Source organism: Mercenaria mercenaria, chromosome 11, assembly GCF_021730395.1.
Source record: "Mercenaria mercenaria strain notata chromosome 11, MADL_Memer_1, whole genome shotgun sequence".
In the NCBI taxonomy this organism is placed as follows: Eukaryota; Metazoa; Mollusca; class Bivalvia; order Venerida; family Veneridae; genus Mercenaria; species Mercenaria mercenaria.
Genome location: NC_069371.1, coordinates 74505695 through 74530686, shown reverse-complemented (window position 1 = coordinate 74530686; position 24992 = coordinate 74505695). Strand labels below are relative to the sequence as shown.

Sequence of the window (24992 nt, the reverse complement as noted above, 5' to 3'; positions counted from 1 at the left end):
CATTGTATATCAGTTTGACATATATCATAGAAATAAATGATACCCATGAAACATTTAGCTATACCTTTGAAATAATATCATACATTTGAACATTAAATGGAAGCGACTTTTCTGGCGAATTTTGGACGCCATATACTTGTATGAAAAGTAATTGTTTTCACAACATATGAATACCCTTTATTAAAACTATAACTTTTAAAAAAAACACATGCAATTAAATATTTCACTATTAAATCTGTAACCAAAGTGAATGTAAAAATTATTTAAGTACGATAGAGAGGAAATTGGAAGTATAAAATCATGGGGTATTTTTTTACTTTGACCTTGAAATGACTTTGACATTGACCTTGAAGTGGTCAGTGCTGTATGTCAATTTGAGATACATTATAATATGAGTAATATCCATGCAAATATTTAATATTACCTTTATAGCTTTAAATGTTCACGTAATTGGCAATTTATGCCGGTCACCTTGGACGCCATCTTGGAATTCTCGGAACGCCACCATTTTTGACAATTTATGCGGGCAGTTCCAGATACTACAGATATTACCAAAGAATTTGATTGATAGCATGCCTTGTTAACTGAGGGGTCCCACCTTACCTTTAGACCTCCTCAGATTGTATCTCTAGTTTAAGGAAAGTGTGTGGCAAGTATTAATATTTACAGCTAGAGTGAAACTCAACGATTTGATTTTATTGACAATATTTGCCAGTATTACAATAACGAAAGATGTCGTACCAGTGAAAGCGATTTTGTAGTAAAATCATTTGATCATTAAAGGTGATGTCGTTATTATTGGAACATATGAGATAAAATTCAATTATTGTGTTTCATCTATTAACCGTTTATATGTACTGGCGTTTGCGGTTTCAGCTGAAATGATACACAATGACCCACCTACAAAATTGAGAGTCCGAGGATTACCACCAAAAATGACGTCTGAAGTACTCGCTCTGTTTTTTGAAAATGAACATCGACATGGTGGCGGAAGGGTAAAAGAAGTAACAATTGAGGCTGAAGGAAACTCCGCCGTTGTAGAGTTTGAAAAGGCAACAGGTTAGAAATCACCATATGATATATGATTGTTGTTTTTTTTTTATTTAAAGCTGATAAATAATATTGTTTGCATCGGATAATGGTTTATTTCATGAATAATAAATCTATGAACCAGCCCTATAAGAATACAATGAGATTAAATTTTACACGTCGTAGTTGTAAGGCGGAGAAGCGTAAACGTTTTTTGGAACAATTTGCCCGATAGTGTTACACCTTAATAAGCTTCTTCCTGCTTAAGAATACTTTTGAGTCACGTTCATTACTAAATCAAACAATGTAAAAACTTTCAGATCGTTCACGTAAACAAACGACGACCTAAAACTAAAAGAATGTTTTTTTTTAATGACATCATTACACCCAACCAAATTTGCCTCACTACTTGTTAAATGTCCAAAACTGTTAGGCAGGCTGTGCATATTTCAAATAGAAAAACTTGTTTTCAGCCTTTCGTCAGTATCTAGGGTGGTCTCACTTAAGTTTTGCATGTGAGCAGGTTTTTCAGAAAATTCTGGATGAAATTCTTTTCACGTGCCTTTGATGACATAGTACATTTAGTAACATTAAATTCGAGATCATATTTTGCAAACACTATATCTTCTTTATACGTCCATGGAATAAATATTTGATCAGCGTCTAGAAAATTTCATTTCTGACTAGTATTGTTCTTAATTATTTTTTTTTGCAAACTTGAATATTTAGTGTTGTGTGAACCAAGTGCCTGCTCTTGTTTTTCTTTAATGAATCTCTTATCTCTCTGGAATTACTTTTAAAGTCTTATGTGTCTAGATCAAATACATTTGGAGATATATGTAGCGCAAAAACATGTGGAGGCTGTATTGAAAGCAACATTGAAGACAATAACTTTTACACCACGTAATGGACTAAAAATAACTTTACACAATGATGGATTGCATTGAGAATATGTGTTGTGTAGAGGAACCATAACTCTATCTTGAACATGAGAAAATAATTCAATGTCGGCTGATACATTGAAACTGTAAAATCACAAATTCAGTAAAGGTATAATGAACAGAAATCGCTCGAGAAAATTTCCGATTTTGACCAAGGCCGACAAAATCTCCAATTTGATTGCGTTAAATGAATTATTTAAAATTAAAAGAATTCAACAGAAATATAAATATATATCTTTAAGATGATATTTGTCAATTTTAAAATGGATATAGTTGAAAATTTGGTGAGAATAAAAAAATATCGAAAGCGGGATTTTCTAAAACCTAAAAACTAGGTCACTAGGTCAGATCAAAGGAAAATCTTGTTAACACTCTAGAGGCCACAGTTTAAGTTTGAAACTCATGAGAAATGTTTGCCTTTGTCAAATAGTGCAGAGGTGTGTGTCATTACCAGTTCTAATATAAACGAAATATAAAATAAAGTTGGCCATACAGCACGAACAAATTACATGCAAACTAATTTGAATTTAAAATAATAGAAAATATTTAAATTTGAATCCTTTAAATTCTATGAATGGTGTTTAACTCTACTTGCTACAAAGCAATATATGTTTAGAAGTGTATAGCACAATAATCATTACTATATGTTGAACATTTTTAGAATTATTTCCCTTAATATTAAACAAATTTTATTTAGACAGTGCCTTTGTCTCCACTGTAAAACAATGATAGTAAGCAATTACAAGTCACAAAAAGGGCATATCTTTGTAAAAGTGCAAATTATTGAACTTAAACAATGCGTGTCAGATCATCTCAGCAAACAAGTATATGAAGTTTCAATCCATTCCCATTATCGGATATTGAGTTACCTGCTTACATATAAAACTTAGCCAGAAATTGCTAAATAAAAAGAGACACTTTGCAAAAATGTAAAGTCACTGGAAGATGTCTTATATAACACGTTCTGTTAACAAGTTCCATCAACGTTTTCAGGTTAAGACATTCTTGATGTACTGAACATGTTTGTTTTTGACGATATAATAATGAAGTATATGTCGCAATATATCTCCGGTCGTTTTAGTGGATGATATGTGTCAATCAGAATGTGAAGAAAAGTAGAATCGGAAGTATTGTGCAATAATGATTTAAATATATTCCATGGTTTGAAGTATTTTCCGCAAGATGCAATTCGGGCTAAATACAAAACTTTGTCAATAAATTTTGAATCCTCTGTAATAAATGAATACATGTAATAAGCTCTTTTTGTTTTACAGCTGTAGAAGTCGTAATGGGAAAGCAACCAATTATTATATTTGGGACAACAGTTGAAGTTGAAGTTATTGGTGAGTACCCTAACCAGTCAAAGTTGAAGATAAAACTGAGCTATCCTTATAGCGAGCTTTCAGGGTTGTTGGATGTATTTTGTCCACTCGTCTACTACTAAACCAAAATGCCAGTTTCAACAAAGTTTGTCTGTCTGTCCGTTCGTCCGTCATAATTCGTGTTCAGAGTTTATAACCTTTAAAGGTATAGACTTTAAACTTGGCATAAAGGTAGATTGCGATGAGACAATGTGCAAAACACATAAACCGGGACTGTAGGTCAAAGTTCAAGTTCGCTCACAAATTGAGCTCAAGTGTCAAATCTGTCCGTCATGTTACGTGTCCGGAGAATAAAAAATAACCATTGAAGGAATTGACTTCGAACTTGCAATGTAATAAGGTTTTAACAAAAAGATGTGTAGGAAATATGAACCAGGTCTGTAGAATTGAGATAAAGGTCACTAATTGAGCTCAAAGGTCATTTCTGTCTATCAATTTAGTTTCCGGACCACACCCTTATTAACCAAAATTGTTACAGACATTTGTGAAACACAGTGACTGATCTGGGGCAATCATACCCCTCTTGCTCTATTATAAAATGCCGTTGTTGATACAGACACATACTCAGTTGTCGAATGATCGTTTATACACAAAATTCAATACGAAAACCTGTTTAAATACAAAATTCAATAAAATCAAAAAGACTTTTACCATTTAAAATTAAATTTACCATTAAAACGAAAACATTTAAACATTGCATTGACAAAGATCTGTAAAAGACAAAACCTAAATGCCGTGCATGATTCATTTGCATATTCTGTTCATATACCTAATGCATTCTGTGATGAGTCCTGTATTTATTCCATATACGACAGAAGCTCACCAGACGTTTTTGCAACCACCAAAATCAAGAACAATCAAGGTCTCAGGAGTACCAAAAGGCACGCATGAGGAAATTCTTACAAAGTTTTTCGAAAATGAGAAAGGACAAGGCGGTGGAAAAGTAACTGATGTATGTCTCTACGAAAAAAAAGGATTTGCTCTCGTCGATGTCAAGGATGATCTGGGTAAATTGTTGTTTTGCGATTTATTATGCAAAAAAATCTATTCCCTATGCTGTCTTTTGTACTAAACGTGTTAAAATAGAGAGCTCAATAAACCTTTGGGTCAGAACTGATGTACGGGAATTGGATGTTTCTTTTTTATAGTGTTAACACTGTATTCAATTCACTACATATTAAGTTGACAAATTTCATAAACATTGTGAATTTTAGATACATAAAAGTGTGTGTGTGGTTGGGGGTTTTGTTTTCAGCTTTTGTGACCGCTCGGTGTCCGTCTAACGTCGTCCGTCGTGCGTCATGTGTCATGTGTCAACAATTTGTAAAAGTTCTCTGGGTAGAGTTACACCAATCTTCACAGGAATTATCCTTGGATGGCGCACTTTCAACATTGCCCAAAGAATTTAATTCCATGTAGAACTCTGCTTGCCATGGTAGTCGAAAGGAAAACACTTTGAAAATCTTCTTGTCAGAAACTGTTAGCCGGATTTCAAAAATATTTTGTAGAAATGATCTCTAGGTGACCCTTTACCAACTTATAGGCATAACGGTAGTAATGCGCCGGTATTCCTCCGTGGTCTACTCGAATGTAGTCCCTGACACTATATAGTTCAAAAATTGTTTTGGGGAAAAAAGGCATTTTCGTGTTAGGTATTGCTTTTATTTTCAATTTAATCAGTAATCATATCCTTCTAGAGTATTTTAGAAGAGATCAGATATATGGAAGCTGGTTATATGTAGTTTTGTGATGTTTCTAACTGACAGCTGAGGATGCTGGGAAAGTTTGCGGAAGAATACATTGTTTACAATAGTGATGTCATTCGAAGTTAGCCGGTGCTCTTGCATTATGGTCAACATACTGTATTTTTCTGTGTTTTCAATAGGGTTTGGATTATTTTATACAAGGAACATGGTCTGGCAACTAGTGAAATAATGGAAAAGTAAAATAAATCACTGTAGACTTTGACAATTTAATATGACTCAAAGAAAAAACGATTTTAATAACGTCATACCTAAAAGTACTTCCGGGTCAGTATCTAGTTCATTATTATTTTTTGTCTTCTGCAATAATAATGGAGTTAAATGAGTTGTATGAGCAAACTAGAGAAAAAATAATGGAATAATGTAAAAAGTTTGGTGAAATTGGATGTCTGAGGTGGGATGGGACCCTCAGAGATCAAAAATCTGTAAGATACAGGAGGCTTAGAGTGAAATTTCTAGGATTTATATGTTTCAAAGTACAATTATGCACACAGAGTAATGTATCAGATTGACAGGAGCTTAGAAGCATTACCTAAACAAAAACATGCACTTGTCTCATTTGTGTCACTTTTCATTGTTCTGTGCCCAAATATTCTAGTTTTAGAGCCACAGATTACTTTTTTTATTTCTAAGCCTATTAACTTAATAAGTGACAATGTATGAAGAAAACAAGGCTTCTGCTATAGCAGATTTTCATTACATACTGTTGATATATCAATTTGCTTGAGTAAAATACTTTTAAAAACATTTGTTACTGAAAAAGCGGAAACATTGATGACAATTTGGAAAGACGCGACCTTTTTGTAACTTTTTTATGATTTTTTTAGGTGTAACTGGCCTAATATTGGCAGTTGTGGAAAAGAGTAATAAAATCACTCTTTATGGTACTTATTCTACTATTTCGCATTCCTCCAGACCAGTTTTATTTTAAATTTTGACGCGTTTCTTGAAATATCGCTAAAAATCTATGCATACTGTATTGTGGATCAAATAGCCGAAATGATGATGTTTGAAACCGGTTTGGGTAGCCTTAAGAAATGCCATTTGTGAAGTCTCAATTGAGCAGATAAGGTTGAAACTTCTCACATTTATTCATTATACATTGTAATACCTAAAACCGGGCATATTTAGGAAATCTTGGTTGATGATTATAGGCATGACGGTAGTAATGTGCCGGTATTCCTCCGTGGGCCACTGTAATGTAGTCCCTAACACTATATAGTTCAAAAATTTTTGGGGTTAAAAAAAGGCATTTTCATGCTAGGTATTGCTTTTATTTTCAATTTAATCAGTAATCATATCCTTCTAGAGTATTTTAGAAGAGGTCAGATATATGGAAGCTGGTTATATGTAGTTTTGCGATGTTGCTAAGTGACAGCTGAGGATGCTGGGAAAGTTTTCGGAAGAACACAATGTTTATAATAGTGATTTCATTCGAAGTTAGCCAGTGTTCTTGCATTATGGTCAACATATTGTTGTTTTTTTCTGTGTTTTGAATAGAATTTGGATTATTTTATACAAGGAACATGGTCTGGCAACTAGTGAAAGAATGGAAAACTAAAATAAAACACTGTTGACTTTGACAATTTAGTATGACTCAAAGAAGAAGTGTTTTTAATACGGTTATGCCATAATTGTCTAAGCCATTCTGTTTCGGTAAAAAACATGGCCGCCAGAGGACGGGGCTTATTTTCCCTATATGGCTATATTGTAAATTTCAAAAATCTTCCTCTTCAAATCCACTGTGCAGATTTACATTAAACGTCACAGAAATTATCCTTGGGTGCCCCCACTATCAAAATTGCCCATAGAATTGAAATCCAAGCAGAACTCTGGTTGCCATGGCAACCGAAAGGAAAACTTTTAGAAATCTTCTTGTCCAAAACCACAGTAGCTAGGGCTTTGATATTTGGAGTGTGGCATCATCTAATAGTCCTCTACCAAGTTAATTCCAATTATCCCCTAGGGTCAAACATGGCCCCACCCTGGGGCTCATAACGGTTTACATAGACATACAGGAAGAACATTTGAAAATCTTCTTGTCAAAACCCACTGGACATAGGGCTCTGATATTTGGTATATAGCATCATCAAATAGTCCCCAACCAAATTTCTTCAAATATCTCCCTAGGGTCAAATATGGCCCCGCCCCAGGGGTCACATTGTTAATATAGATTTATTAAGGGAAAAACTTTGAAAATCTTCTCGTCCAAAAACCACAGGGCTTAGGGCTTTGATATTTTGTATGTAACATCATCTAGTAGACCTCAACTAAGATTGTTCACATTATCCCGCTATGGCCCCGTCCGGGGGCACAGGGTTTATATAGACTTATACAGGGACAAAATTTAAAACTCTTCTCGTCTGAAATCACAAGACCTAGGCCTTTGATGTTTTGTATGTAGCATTGCCTTATGGTCCTCTATCAAAATTGTTCAAATTATTACCCTGGGATGAAAAGAGGCCCTCCTCTTGGGGTCCATAATTTTACATATACTTTTATAGGAAAATCTTTTTAAAAAATCTTGTCTAAAACTGGAAGGCCTAGGATTTAAATATTTGGTATGTTGCATTGCCTAGTGGTCCTCTACCAAGATTTTTCAAATTATGTCCCTTAGTTGAAAAGAGGCCCCGCCCAGGGTGTCCCAAGATTTACACAGACTTATACAGAAAAAAAATAAAAAAATCATCTTGTCTGAAAGTTCAAGACCTAAGCCTTTCATATTTGGTATGTAACATTGCCTAGTTGATTTCAGTAGTGAGAACTATTGCGCTTCTGGCCCGATTTTGACCCGACTTAACTCTAGCCTTTGACCTAAACTGACCAATGCTGACCAATTCAAAAAACCTCCGGTTTGATGGACTTAAGTCTCTGGGACCAAGGTCTACTCACACAATTTAAAAACCACAGGTTTTGAACCCAGTGAAAAAATAAAAAGTTTTAAATACTGTATAATATAAATGAGTTTACAGAATAAAATATATTGTTTGAAAGAAAGAAAATTTACTGATAATATAAATCCTCATTATGTTACAGCAAAAAACGGGAGAAAAATGATAATGGCTACCTGTTCATCTTGTGGAAGAATTAAAATCAAAGTTTGTTAAAAGTACAGGAGGTAATTTAGATATTCATAAAGCAATGTTACCTTTATTACCTAAGAAAGGTTTAACACTCCAAGGATATAACTATTGTGGACCAGGAAATCCTTTAGATAATGGACCTCCTGTTAATGAACTGGGCGCAGTATGCATGGGCCATGACTTTTGCTAGGACAGTGGTGTAAAAAAAATATATGTGACAAGCAAATGCTTTCCAACTCAATTGACACTAAATCAAAAACATTTGGAGAAAAGATTGCAAAACATTTAGTTGTAAAATCAGCAATTAAAACAAAATGCATACTTGGACTTGGAATAAAGTCAAAAAAACGGGAAACGGGGGTAAATACAAGCTCACTCAAAAAGACCCCGAAATAGCATGGAGTGACGAATTGGCAGAAGAATTACATAAACCAATTAAACGAAAATTTATGAAACGAAGAGTGATAGTTAATGATATTGATGATACGTGGTCTGCTGATTTAGTCGATATGCAAGCTTTTTCAAAATATAATAAAGGTGTAAAGTACTTGTTAACCGTTCTTGATATATTCAGCAAATATGCTTGGGTTATTCCATTAAAGAATAAAACTGGAGAATCTGTGACTGAAGCATTTGAAAAAACAATTTCTAAAGGTAGAACACCAACAAATTTATGGGTAGATGAAGGGAAAGATTTTTATAATAAAAAGTTTGAATCATTTTTGAATAAAAATAAGATCACTATGTATCATACATTTAATGAAGGAAAAGCTGTAGTAATTGAAAGATTTAATAGAAGTTTAAAAAGAATAATGTGGAAATATTTTACAGCAAATAATACTTACACTTATCTAGATAATTTGCAGGATATGGTTGACAAATATAACAAACGAAAACATTCTAGTATAAAAATGACACCAACTGAAGCCAGTAAAAACTTAAATAGAGGTACTGTTCACTTTTAATTTATATGGTTATTTAAAGATACCAATGAGTAAATCAAAGTTTAAAATTGGTGATCGGGTTCGCTTAAGCAAACTTAAACGACATTTTGAAAAAGGATATACACCAAACCGGACAGAGGAAATATTTATAATTTATGGAATTAATAATACAAATCCCAGAACATACACTATTAAAGATTTAAATAATGAAATAATTCAGGGTTCATTTTATGAGCAAGAACTTTTACCTACTAAACAAGAGGTTTTTAAAATAGTAAATGTTATTAGACGAGAGTATAAGAAAAAACAAGCTTTAGAAAACTGGAAAGGTTATAGTGAAACATTTAATGGTTGGGTTTCATTAAGTGAATTGGAAGAAGTTTAATTTAAAAAATATATTATATAAATGAGAAATAAAAAATCTAATTTCTAATGGAATAGAAACAATAGATCAATTAATTATTCACTTAACTAAACTTGTTGTTGCTAACAGAAAAAGTTATAGATTTTGTGGAAGAGTATATACAGGATTACAAACTACAGTAGGTATCTTTGGTTGCTCGATAGCATTAGTGCTTATTCCTGCTATTCCTATATTTGTAGCATTTGCTAGCACTGTTCCATCAGTAATTAAAATATTTATTAAAGGTTTAAAAGTTGAAGACAAGACCTTAGGAAGAATATGGAATGAAGAAAAATAAATAAAAGAATTAAAAGAAAAAATGCAAGAAAAAAATTCATATAAAAAAGTAAGGAAAAATTGAAGGTTATTAAATCAAAGATTAATCAATTAACCAGTGAAAATTTTAAAAAGGTAAGGAAAAATAGACACAATATTAAATCAAAGCTTAATCAATTGACAAGTGAAAATTTTAAAAATAAAGTAATTGATAGATTGGAAAATGATATATATCCTTATCTTTTTGAAAAGAATAAAGATTTATTTCAATGGGATTGTGGTTGTTTAATGTCAGAAGAGGAAAGTAATGAAATATTATGTGATTGTCCCAGACCAAATAATCATCGAAACATTTCTAAAAGGATAATTGCAACCGATTGTGACACTATTGAAGTAAAAACATATTAAAGTATTTACGCAGCATCTAAAGACTTTGATATTAATTCTGGGTTAATGAAAATGTGCTGTGAAGGGAAAAATATCAAAAACGAATGGAAAAAGATATAAATTTATATATTTTATTTCTTCTTAAACTTTATTTTTCATAAAGATTTTTTTCTAAATATAATATATAGATGGTTGTAAGAGAAATTGAGGAGTCTACAAAGCAATATTTTAAGAAATTTGAAATTAAAATTACATATAGACAAGATCCAAAAAATAAATTATAATTAAATATAGAAGACGCATTTGATATTCTTAAATCTGACCTTAAAACTTTAAAAGGTATAAAAATAATTTTTTTTCAAAAATTTTGCTAAAATTAGTAAAACAGATACAATATATAAATCAGCTTATTTTCAATTAAAGGCTTTAATTATTATTAGCACAAACGAAATAAAAAACACTTTACGTCAAGCTTTTGTTGAAATAATAAATAGAATCGGTAATTGGATTTCAGAAGGAAGTGGCTGGAGAATAGAGTCAGTTGATGCTCATTATATAAAAAGCTATAATTATAATCCATTAGCCGCTTCAAGTTATTTAGAATTACCAAAACCATTACAGAATCCAAAGAAAGGATTAATAAATGTAAAGAATGAGCATGATAATGAATGTTTTAGATGGTGCCATTTAGCTTACAAATTTCCTGTTAAAAAAACACTCCTGAAATTTCAAAATATAAAAAGCATATAGAAGAACTCAATTATAAAGGAATAAAATTTCCTGTAATATCAAATCAAATACCTAAAATAGAAACTCAGAATGATATTTCATTTAATATATTTGGTTATGAAGATAATAATGTTTATCCATTGTACATTTCAAAATATCAATATGAAGAACACTGTGACATGCTGTTAATTATTAATAACAAAATAACACATTATGTTTGGATTAAAGGTTTTAATAGATTAATGTTTAACATAACAAAATATCAACATAAAGATCATTTTTGCAAATCATGTTTACAAAATGTTTTACAAGAAGGATTATTAAATGAACATATACCAACTTGTTCAGCTATTAATGGTGTTCAAGCTGTAAAAATGCCAAAAGAGGGAACTAAAGTACATTTTAAAAATTATCATAAAGGCTTAGCAGTACCTTTTGTAATTTATGCTGATTTTGAATTAATAACTGAAAACATATCAACTGCTTTACCATCACCTGAATTTTCATTTACTTGGACAAAGACGAAATCTTCGGAAAGTTACACTTTACCATATCAAAAACATATAGATTGTGGTTACAGTTATAAAGTTGTTTGTTGTAATGACGATGAGCTAAAGCTCTTGCCCGGCGGCATCAATATACTAAACCAACACAAGTTTACAGAGGTCCTAATGCAGTTTATAAGTTTATTGAGAAAATGCTTGAGAATGAGGAATATTGTAAGAAAATATTTAATGAAAACTTTAACAAAGAATTAAGAATGTCTAAAAGATGAAGCTTTATTTAAAAAAACAAACCTTTTGTGATACTTGTGGAAATGAATATAAGAAAACTGACATTCCGGTACGAGATCACTGTCATATAACAGAAAAATTTAGAGGAAGTGCTCATCAAGACTGTAATATTGATTTAAGACTAACACACAAAATTCCTGTTATTTTTCATAATTTAAGAGGTTATGATGGTCATTTTATCATGCAACAAATAGGAAAATTTAAAAAAGAAATAGATGTTATTCCTAATAATATGGAAAGATATATGGCATTTATGGTATGTGATTGATTTTTATAGATAGTGTTCAATTTATGTCTCAACCATTAGATAACTTAGTAAAAATATTCCAGAATTTAAGTACACATCTCAATAACTGAAAAAAGAAAAAAACTGAATTGTTAAAAACGAAAGGTATTTATCCATATGATTACATGGATTCATTTGAAAAAAATTGAAGAAAAAAAAAACCTCCTAAAAAAGAGTTTTATTCAATTTTAAACGAAACGCATGTATCTGACAATGAATATGAGCATGCTAAAAATGTTTGGAATAAAGTTATATAGCTAATCGTTACAGCAAAACAAACAATAAATATATCAAAAATTATGATCCTAAATTACAAACTAAATACATTATATACCTCGACGCCAATAACCTCTATGGGTGGGCCATGTGTCAACTTTTACCTTCTGGAAATTTTAAATGGGTCACTGAAAAACAATATAATAAGTTAATTGCAAAAGGTAAAACTAACATTATAATTGAATGTGATCTTGAATATCTAAAAGAATTACATAATCTTCACAGTGATAATCCCTTATCTTCTGAAAAGATACTCATTCAAGATCAATGGCTTTCGAATTGTAGTAAAAATATTAAAACAAAATTTGAAATAGGAAAAAGTAATGTAAAATAAATTAGTTCCAACTTTAATGAAAAAACAAAATTATGTTGTTCATTGTAAAAATCTTGAACTATATGCACAATTAGGATTAAAAGTAACAAAAATACATAGAATGACTTTTGATGAAAGTCCTTGATTAAAAGGATATATTGATTTTAATACTCAAAAAAGATCTAAAACAAAAAATTCATTTGAAAAAGACTTGTTTAAACTCATGAACAACTCTGTATTCGGTAAGACGATGGACAATTTACGCAAAAGAATCAATATTAAATTAACACATGATAAAAATCTTTTATTGAAGTATATAGGTAAACCTTTATTTGTTAGTTCAAAAATGTTTAATAAGACTTTGTTTGGTATTCATAGAATAATAGAAAGTTTATTATTAAACAGACCTTGTTATGTTTGAATGTGCATTCTAGATTTATCAAAATATTTAATGTATGATTTTCATTATAATTACATTAAGTAAAAGTTTGAGGGTAATTGTAAATTACTATTTACTGACACTGATTCATTATGTTATGAAATAAATACTGAAGATGCATATGAGGATTTTTATAAGGACAAAGATTCATTTGATAATAGTGATTATGATAGTTATTCAGAGTTTTATTTTGATTACAACAAAAAAGTAATCGAAAATTCAAAGATTAGACTGCCGGTATTCCCATTGTTGGATTAAGAAGTAAAATGTATTCATATTTATTAGAAAATGAAGTTAACATTAAAAAATGTAAAGGAATTAAAAAAACATGTTATAAAGAAAACAATAGTTCATGAAAATTACAAAGATACTTTGTTTAATTCAACCCAAATTAACCATATCTTTAAAGCTGTTCGTTCTGAAAGGCAAAATCTTTCCAGTTATGTTATAAATAAAACGTCTTTATCATGTAATGACGATAAAAGATATATTCTTGATAATGGTATTAATACATTATCTTACGATTATATAGAACCATAAATTGTTAATTTATCGTTAAATTACAGAACCGTAAACTGTTAACTGAATATTCATAACATTTAAACCATCTATATAAATAACTGAATTCATTTTAAATTGATCAGCATAATTAATAGAAATAGATTCAAATTTTTTCTGTTATTTTTTGCATAATATCTAGATAAAATTCTCCTTTATCTAAGTTAATTGTATCTATAAGAATAATTAAAATGCAATTTTGTTTGATTGTTACATTATTACCATTTTGAACTTAACCGGGACTAGCATTACTAGCTTTCCATTGCAATAATCCAGCAACATCTTTTGTTGCAGATGTTAAAAACAATGGAGGTTTTCTTTTAATTTGTGTGAGCTTCCAGTTTTCAGGGACTGACATCTATCTTTCTATTTCATTTACTTTTTCATTTATATTGTTGAATATTCCCATTATATAAAAAACACAGTAATTAATTAACCAGATAGAATCTGACATAACTTCCTTCTTCTATAGTAAATCTAGCACCTTGTTTAAAGAAATCTGGATAAAACGCCGCTCCTTTACTTAAATTGATTTCAATTTGTTTCTTGAAAACCAGTGTTGTATTTTTAGCCTCAGATGATATTTACTCATGTTTGTTTGTATGATCATTCCGTCAGCTAAAAACAAAACAATTTAATTCTTTTTCAGAGTATTCAATGATAATATTTATTTCAATTATATAATCCCCATCTTGTTGGATTATACATCTACCATCGTTTTCTTTTTCTTTTATAATAATTCTTTTATAATCTGTAATCTTATTAACTCTTAATTCAAATAATGCAAAAAAATCTAGGGAATTAAATACCTTTTGTTGTAACTGTTTATCTTCTTCAATATTATGTACTCCTGGGGCAAGAATCGTTACATGTAGTTGTCTGTTATGGTAATGTTCAAAAATAAATATTTCACGTCTTACTTTTTCTAGTTCTTCTTCTATTGCTTTATATTTATTTTCAAGTTCAAGAATTATTTCAGCTAAATCATCAGGTCGTTTTGCTGTAGCAACATCAGAAGCAGACAAATTGTCAACAGTATTTCTGTTCTAGCTAATCGTGTTTCTTGTTTTAAAAATGCATTTTTCACTTTTGTAATTTCTTCAGCATGAATTGTATTTGCTTCAGCATTAGAGGTAATTGATTCTCCTTGTCAAACTAATTTTTCAACTACAAAGTCCAGATTATTTTCAATTTCTTCAATTTTAGCATTAAATTCGTTAATATCTTTTTTGTAATATTTCTGTAAGTATACTTAATTCCGCGTACATTAAATTGTGACGTGTGTCGACAATACAAACCAAGTCCCGAAGTTGTTTCTTAAATTTTAAAGTTAGAATTAAGCTCTTTTTTGTAAGGTTATCTAATGCTATGTCATGGTCATCACTTCTTTGTGAAGCTGCCTTTTCCAGTTCAGATTTATGTTCTGCAAATTTATTTGAAAATGTGTCTAACAAATCTTGATGCTTTTTTGTAAAGTCAGTATTACGTTTATTCCTGTTCTTACTTCTAACTGATACATATTTTGTAACGTTTTCTCGGCTTCAATCATTTTGTCATTTACTTCTTCATGTTTAATCATACTACTATTTAATTCCTGAACTTGATTGTATAAGTTTTCAAAATTGGTTCTGAATACTTCTTTTATCTGACTATCTGTCAAATCAGATTTCTCTTCAAGTTCTTTAATAGAATCAACCATAGCTTTCATTTCTTTTTCAATTTTATCTTGTAATTGAACTATTAATAATGAATTGCTTTTAAAATCTTTTTTTAATTCTTCAGTATTCTTTATTTCTTCTTCTAGTGTCTGTATAATAATTTTAATATCTTCAAGATTATAGTCTTCTATTACACTTTGATTTTTTTTTAAACATAAACCGTCTTGAAACTGCATCATTGGGTTTATCTGGATTTCCTAGGTTAATAATTTCATTACCTCCCATATCTAATGGTCTGTTCATTGTGTTATCAAGTTCCTTATTTTTATGAAGATACGAGTCCGTGTCCTTTTTAAGCTTTTTGAATTGTTTTCTAGTGGCATACTAACTTAAATCAATATCAAATTTAACTTTAGTTGTACTGTCGTGTTTACTTATTTGTTTTACATCATTTAAAAAAATCCCATCATATAATTATTATATAATTCCCGTAAAGTTTTTTCTTCAAAAAAATCCATGGCTGGTCAACATATAAGAAATCATATTTTTGCTTTGTTGCATTAGCAAAAGAATCACGGTCTATATTTTGTTCATTATAAATCATAACATTTTCCTTTTTACCTGGACTTTCAAATAAAATATAATGTGAACAGTTAATTCGAATATCTTTTGGTGTTTTATAGTAAGACTGGAACAGAACAGTTTTTGTGACGTCCTTGAATAACGTTTTTTCTGATTTAATATAAAATCATCAAATTTTACTACTTTTTGGCTATCGCAAGGTTCAATTTCATTATTAGAATATTCAAGTATTTCATTTGGATCTACTTTAATTCTTTTTGCAATATCATTTAAGTGATCTATTAAATCCTGATATTTAGATTGTTCTAGGTTTTTAGTATACAGGTATAATTTATCATAATATATAAGAGGTTTTCGTACAATATGCATTAATGTATTTGTTTTTTCCTGATCCGGAAGATCCACATATTAACATTCTAAAACATGAATCTGGCATAAAAAATAATGTTGCTTAAAGTTATTACATTTATCACTTTTTGTATCATAATTAGGAATTTCCATTATATAATAATATTACATTATATTACATTATCTTACATAATTATATAAATGCTAGCAAAACTTAAAGAAATGAGAGAAATAAACAACCTAGTTGGACAGAAGGTTAGAGCTGAAAGAGAAGAAATAATGAGAGAAAAAATAAGAAAAGCTACTGGCTGAGAAATGTATAGTGAAATTTATAAACCAATTACAGAATGAATAGAAAGTTAAAAAGAAGAATTGTCAAGTCAGTTAAAAGCATTGCCTGGAATTAAAGATCAATTAGCGTTAATTCCGAAAAGAATATCAGAAGATCTGACATAAGGTATTACTGAATTAACTAAAGGAATACAGGAAGAATCTAAAAAACAACAAGCTTTAAAACCGGCTCTCTATATACCAATAAATTGGGGAGATAAACCTGTTAAATGGGTTCCTCAAGATACATTTAAAGAATTAGAAGATTATGGAAGAGAAAAGATGGGCATAACTGAAAAACCGTTACCACCAGAGATAATAATGACGAAAGAAGAGATTAGTAAATCATCAAAAGAAGAAATTAATAAATTAGAAAAAAACTTTATACCAACATTAACCAAACACGAATCTATTAAATGGTTATCTAAATAATTAGAACATAAGGATTGGGATTCGGATCGATAAGTATGAAAAAGCTAAAGAATTTCCTGCCGAATTGGGGGCAAGACCAAAAAAATTTAAAGTTAATTCTAATAAAGGAATTGATTTAGAACTTTTAGGCGAAGAATGGAACACACCACAAGAAGTGTTTGACTATTTTTACAGCGAATCTAAAGATACAAATAAAAAATGACTAGGAAAGAAGTAGAAAATATCATGGAATATGTATCGGATGATATAGTAGATTTGGGTAATAAATCTGGTGGAATAACTAGAATGAAAAACCCCACAGATCGAGATCTGAAGCAAAAGGTAGCAATTATAGCTAAGTCGGATAATTTAAAAAAAATATATAGAAAAACGCTCTATGATATTATTAATCAAGAAAAATATGTGGGAAAAGGAAAACGACATCATAATCGAAAACAAAGTTTCTTAAAGGACCAAAGACGAAGTCTTCGGAAAGTTACACATTACCAAAGGTTCTGAATTCATATAAAGTTTCACCAGATGGTAGATATGGTAATTTATTGATTGATCTTAATAAACTCTATGGTCAAAACAAATTGATTGCTAAGGATCAAAGAACTGGAGTGAGTGAGTGAGTTGGGTTTTACGGCGAATCGACACAAAATGGTCATATATCGCCGAGCAAAGAACTGGAAAAGAAGTAATTAACGTTATGGTAGATAATGATTTAATTGATTTGATTAATAACAGATATAACAATAACAAAACACATCCAACACTTTCTAGGAAAATATTTAAAGAATTAAAAGAAAAATCAAGATTACCTATCAATAAAAGATCTATGAAATTTAAAAAAGTAATTAGGGGTCAAGGTTATGACGTTTGTCCATGTAATCCAGAAGAACTGGTTAATAACTTAGAGCTTATTTGTGGTTTAGTTGATGCTGGAAATAATAATGAAGAACGAAAAAATGAAGGTATTAGCATATTGATGAACTATTAAAAATGAATAAATTTTCACCAGAACAACATGAAATGTTATATAAAAATTATTTTTCTTGAATATATAAAAAGAACAAAAAATAGTGTTAAGTTCTGAAGCTGTTAAAAACGATAATAAAAATACTCCAAGCGATTTTACAGTCAGATTCAGTCGTTCCTTAATTTTAAATAAAAATAAAACTTATGCTGTTGGTTTGAATAGTATTAACACTGTGACTTACTCTTGGCATAATATTAGTGATGAATACGATAATAAAAGAATTCGTTATAATAATGATAAAGAATGGAAAGATATTATATTTACAAATGGTTCTTACAGTTATACGGACATCAATAATTATATCAGGGAAACACTAATAAGCAATGGTGATTTTGAAGAATTTGATAAAACAAACATTGCTCCAATAAGTTTGGAATTTGATTTAAGTAGTTTTAAAATCCTAATTTCAATTCATGATAATTTTAAGTTGCATTTGGGAATATCAAATTTTCATACATTCCTTGGATCTGAGAATTTCTTTTAGACAAAACCGAATGGGGAACTACAACCCCAAATATAACTAACTCTGTGGATACAATTTACATTCATTCTGATCTTATTTACAATTCACTTGTTAATGGTTATTTAGTGATATTATCTATGCTTTAAGTATTGCAGATTTAACAAGAGTTTATCCATTTACAAAAGAGCCAAACAGAGTCGGATATTCTGAAATTAATAAAACTGTTATCAATTCAATTAGAATATATATTACAGATGTATTTGTTAGAATAATTGATTTTAATGGAGTTGAAACAAGTTTTACACTAATTTTAAAAGAAATATAAATATATAATGTACAAAAATGTTGATGCCAAAACTAGAGCTATCACTAAAGGTGATGAATGTACCCCCCGTATGCACTGACACAGTACTTTGCAATTTGACGCACACAAGATTGCATAATTATGTGGACTGTATGTATATAGACTTATGTATACAGTATAGTAACAAAAAACAAAGTCCAATAAATTTATTAACTATGCAGAATATTTATCTAAAAGAATGTAACATGCACCATGCACAACTAGGGTTGGTACTGATCACTTGTGTGAAGTTTCATTAAATTGTATGTAAGGGTTCGGCAGATTAGGCGTGCGCAAGATTGCATATGCAGACTGTATGTACATAGTATGTTACAAGAAACAAAGTCCCATAACTCTGCAATTTTTGTTGTTAAAAGAACCTAACATGCCCCATGCACAACTACTGTTGTTACTGATCACTTGTGTGAAGTTTCATTAAATTGTGTCAAAGGGATGAGGAGAGATGGTGCGCACAAGATTGTGTCTATGTAAATAGTATAGTAACAAAAAACAAAGTCCCGTAACTCTGCAATTTTTTTTCTGAAAGAACTTAATATGCCCCATGCACAACTGCTGTTGTTACTGATCACTTGTGTGAAGTTTCGTTCAATTGTGTCAAGGGGATGAGGAGAGATGGTGGGCACAAGATTGTGTCTATGTATATAGCATAGTAACAAAAAACAAAGTCCCGTAACTCTGCATTTTTTTTAAAGAACCTAACATGTCCCATGCACACCTACTGTTGTTACTGATCACTTGTGTGAAGTTTCATTAAATTTTATCAAGCGGATGAGGAGAGATAGTGCACACAAAATTGTGTCTATGTATTTAGTATAGTAACAAAAAAACAAATTCCCGTAACTCTGCAATTTTTTTTCTGAAAGAATCTAACATGCCCCATGCACAACTACTGTTGTTACTGATCACTTGTGTGAAGTTTCATTAAATTGTGTCAAGGGGATGAGGAGAGATGGCGCGAACAAAATTTTGTCTACGGACAGACAGACAGACAGGCAGACAGACGGACAGACAGACAACCTGAAACCAGTATACCCCTCCCACTTTACAACTTCGTTGTCGGGGGGTACAATAAAGAATATTTTTTTATGTTGATGCTCAAACGGGAGAAGAAATTATACAAGACTCAGGTATCTTTGACACTTTAACAAATTTTTTTTTTTATTTTCTGTTGCATCTTCAATTGGCAGTGCTGGAAAACAAGCCCTGGAAACTGCAGGGAAATCTGCACTTGAAAGTGGAACAAAAAAGATTGGAACGAAAGTCGGAAAATTAGCTGCTCTTAAAATTACAGAAAAAATTAAAACTTTTAAAAACCTGTAACGCCTGCTGTTGGTAATTTAATTGTTAAGGAATTACAAAAAAACAAATTCAAATAATGAGGAGGATATTAATATAAGATTAAATAAATTATTGTCAGGATCTGGGACTTTAGCTCAGAGTAAACGTATTAACAAATTAATTTATGAAAAATAAAATAATATATAATATACATGTTTAGAACAAAACAGTATTGTGAAAGATACGAACTACTGTATATCACTTTATATAAGCGTGATCTTTATTTCGCGAATTCCGACACCCTGAATTATTTCACGGATTTATGACGGAAGGGTCAGAAATTTAAATTCGCGAAGGTTCTTATCTTATATTAGTGAAATTTCAATTCCGGAAGTCCTGATTATATCAATGCCAATTGTTCAGTACCGTACCGAATTTATGCATGCCAAAGACTCGTTAAACACATGGTCCGTAACGGTTATTTCGTATTAGCAATCGGTTACTTTATTCACACAGACTGAAATAAGTGAGCCTTTAAATCCTTTATTCAACTTAACTGGCGATTATTCTTATTACATTTAATAGGTGATAAAATGTTCAAAGTTTTTTACAGCCATTTCATAAATAGTCAACGTAGAAGTTTATAATACAATGGTGTGATAAATTGTCCGCTAATCTTTATTGTTGTCTAAACAAAATGTGTAAAAAATCAGGTTTGTTGAGAAGATATGGGATGATATGGATCTTCCCCTAGGGCAAAACGCGCGCTGCCTGTTTGACACATACGTGCATCAAGGAGATGCTCTCCGTTAAAAACTGCCAGCTGCATGTAAATCTAACCTTTAGCAGTATATTCTAAATGAATTATTCATAATATATTGAAATGTGAAATGAATTGAAATTCATTCTATAAACATTGATGTACAGGCGGCTAGTATTCATTCCTGAACTTGACCGTATTTTGGACATATTTTCGGAAATGTGTGTATGTTATGGAAGGGTATTTACGCGGATTCATGATTTCGCGATGAACCCGATTCGCGAAAAATATCGAAAATTAAAACACCGCGAATAATACCGGATTTACAGTATCTCCTCTTCAATTAGATACACCTTTAATTTCTGTGTTGGAAAATATTGTTAAACAACAAAAAAGTGGGTATCACTTTACAATTAATGATAGAAGTTCATATTTTGATTGGTTTAATAGTTATTTTGAAGTAAGTTTTAAAGTTCATAAACTTGCTAATAGTAAAAATTATGGTAATGATGATCAAATTGCTTTAATTAATAATGCAGCTTCAATAATTGATCAGCTTATAATTAAACAAAATGGAAAAATTGTTTATAATTGTAATAATTTATACAAGGTAATAAATGTAAAAAATTTAGTTGAACTATCTAAGGATTATGTAGAATCACCTTGAACAAACAAATTTATTTATTTAAATTATACCGATAGTGCTGAGAGTAGGGATGACCAAGCTGGATATAATAAAGGCTTTGCTTTTAGAAAGGGATTAATCCAGGATGGGAATGAGGTAAATGCTAAAATTCCGTTAAATAATTATTCATTTTTTCAGGGTTTGGAAAAAAACATGTTACCCCCAAGTCAAATCCAAGTAATATTACAATTAACAAATGATGATGAATTAATTTGCAGAGCTAATGCTGCTGATGCAGGTAGGGTAATTGTAACTAAATTAATTTTGTGGGTTCCACGTTTAATTTTTAATCTATATGGAATTAATTTAATTTCTGAAAGATGTATGAAAGCAACAAGTTGGAAAGACCTTTGTGAAATGATAACACAATCTATAGATACACAACAGAGTAACATAACTTTTAGAATAACTGCCGGTGTAAGAAAAAAAGCCCGAACATGTGTTTGTTTATTTACAACGACCTGATAAAAGTAATTCACAAGAACATAATCGACATTTATTAGATACATTTAAAGCTAATGCAGCAAATAATAATTGCAAGCTGGAATCTTGACGTCTGGAAGTTGGTAATGGTGCTTTTTATCCCGAAACGGAATATACAAGTATATCAAGAATTCATGATGATGTTCTAAATTATTTTCATAAACAAATTAATAAAACCACTGGAAGTCTCTTAAATAGATTAAATTTTAAAAGTTTGTTTGGATTTGTTCATTTTAACTTAGAATTTAAAAAGGAAGGAATTACAGAAGATCCAAAGCATATTACATTGACAGCTCAATAAATGTTCGGCCAGCAGCTAATATCCGTGTTTACGCAATTGTATTGTATGAAGAAACAGTTGAAATAAATACTATTGGAAATGAACTTGTTATTGTGTAAATAAAATATATTTAAAATATACAATGACATCAAATTATTAAAATATGAACAATTGCGTGGAAACTTTCCTTTGCTTTTAACAAAACCACAGAATAATCAAATTGAAAAGTCTATTAGGAATAAGAAGGGATCAGAAATTACAAATTCAAAACAAAAATGTCCAGTCAAGGTCAAAACGGCGGAATTTTGGGAGCTTTGGCTGGTCTGTTAGGTCGGACAGTACTTCCGGTAGCTGCAAAAATAGCTCCAGAAATCTTAGGGCCGTTAGGCGTTGGTGCTCTGTTTGGTCTTGCCAGTATTGGTGTTAGTAAAATACTTATAAATGGTATGATTTCGGTAGCTAATGATAAGAGAAATATGATACCACCATATCTTACACCTAATCAAAGAAAACAATTAGTAGGATCTGGAGTAATTAAATTAACACAGTATGTTAGCTGCTTGTCTCGGGATACCTTTTATTACATCCCTATTAAGTGGTAAGGGACAAGGCCAGTGCATACAAATTGACTCTCAAAGAAGACCTTACAGACGAATTCCTATTGTAAAAAAAGTAAAATTTATAAACAAACCAATTTCTAACTTTGAAATTGAACAATGGGTAAAACAATTAAAAATTAAAAACTTTAGGGGTGTATTTAGTAGAAATAACTTACCAAAAACAAAAGGACCAAAGATGAAGTCTTCGGTTGAATGTGGAATTATAAATTTGGACGACTCTGTTGGGTCTGAAACACACTGGGTTTGCTATGTAAATAAAATATATTTTGACCCATTTGAACTTCCTCCGCCGAAAGAAGTAATCAAATATATACCTGGAGTAAAGTATAACAGCATACAATATCAAAACAAAACAGGTGTATTGTGTGGTTATTATTGTTTATTTTTCATAAAAATGATTCAAGATGGTATAAACATTTATGATTTATTGTATAAAATACTGAGAGTGAACAATCAAAGAGCAAATGAACAAAAAAATATTTTCTATTTTACATCTCAATACAACAAGTAATCTAAAAATAAGCGTTTGCACTGTAAACGTTACTATAAATAAACGTGAACATTGTACATGGAATTTAAAATCTAAAAATAAGCGTTTACACTGTAAACGTTACTGAAAATAAACGTAAACTTAGTTCATAGAATCCTTATACAAATTCCTACTGTTAAAAGCTGATTTTGTTACCATTTCAACTCTGTACATATTTCTTCAATCAGTTTCCTTGTTTTGATTAAAGCTCCAATATTTATACTACATTTTAGTAAATTTTGATGTTTTTTTAATTAAATCATAAACTAGAACAAGCTGCCGACAATATAAATATGTGTATGGTATACCTTTGTCATAAAGATAAAGTCCTATAGCACAATCCTTTGGGCAAATTAATTTTATTGCTTTAATTATTAACCAATGTTATATGTACAAAAAACTATATGTCATTTGTTCCTGCATATTTGTTGATCCAAATTTTGAATACTTTTGACACATTTCTCCTCGTTTAAAGTATCTACATTAATATTTTTTTATAACTTCTCCTTGTCTTCCACACAATCACTTCTTGTATGTCGCTTAGGTCAAGGTTGAATTGCATCCGCTAGTTTGGAGTAATATTTTGTATAAAATGTTTCAGTCCATTTTGCAAATGTTTGATCTTGTTAGTAATTATCCCCGAGATGGGCGGTCAAATCTATCAAATCTCCTAAAAGTTCTGTTGTTGTAATGTAATGTTATCCCTGAAATAAAAAAAAAACATTTGCATTAGCATAAGCGGTAAAAGTAAAATTTATCTCTAAAAACACAAAATAATATTTCTGAAGTTAGTGAAAAGAACGAAAAATAAAACTTACATTTCAGTTGTTTAAATTCTCCTTTTTTCCGTCGTATAAAGTAGCCGTAGCTTATTAATGCAATCCATGTTCCGACGATGTTAATCAACTAAAGTGATAAGTCCTTATGAAATACAGGGAAACCGGGTGTAAAAAATCTATATTTAAATTCTTCTCATAAATGCTATATTTAAGGTAGTATGCGCCCTGTCTAGAGATTTTTAAAATATCGTCGGATTCTACTCAAATCTGGATTAAATACATGTCACACAACTGCCGTTGCGTAAATATAGTTTTTATTGTATTTTGACGTCGGTAACATAGCAACATAATGACGTCAAAGCGCCATCTGCCGGCTCTTACTGAAATCGAGGTGTTTCTGTGTTTTTTCGTTGTATCTTTTTTATTAGTGCATCAAAATTTAAAATTCAAACTACACTGTAATCGCAAAGAAAATATCTATGAAAACATTACTATATATTTGTCGTTAATTCTCCGAGTGTGTGTAAATCAGCAAAAATGCAGCGTCAAAACGTTATAAACGTACCTGTTTTTTAACGCACTGTTGCATCTTTGACTGCGTATAACGAAAAAACGGCGCGGTGCTTTTTTTTAAGAAAATTGCTGTGAATTCCTCTATCATTTCTGCACTAAATGGATTAATAAAACACATACCTTCTCGATTTAGACTTTTCAGCATTCAGCTCGATATGAAACGCGATGCATTGTTTGTGTAACGTCAAATATTTATTATGTCAC

General features: G+C 30.5%; 1 protein-coding gene across 1 annotated transcript in view; it reads left to right on the top strand.

The window, feature by feature from the left end:
• The window catches only part of LOC123560062 (interferon-induced very large GTPase 1-like), an 82140-nt gene that overhangs the window by 8282 nt on the left and 48866 nt on the right, over positions 1-24992 (top strand). The window contains exons 7-9 of the mRNA XM_053517763.1: positions 877-1059; positions 3245-3313; positions 4168-4359. Coding sequence (XP_053373738.1) covers positions 877-1059; positions 3245-3313; positions 4168-4359 — 444 coding nt within the window. The remainder of the gene's footprint in view (positions 1-876; positions 1060-3244; positions 3314-4167; positions 4360-24992) is intronic.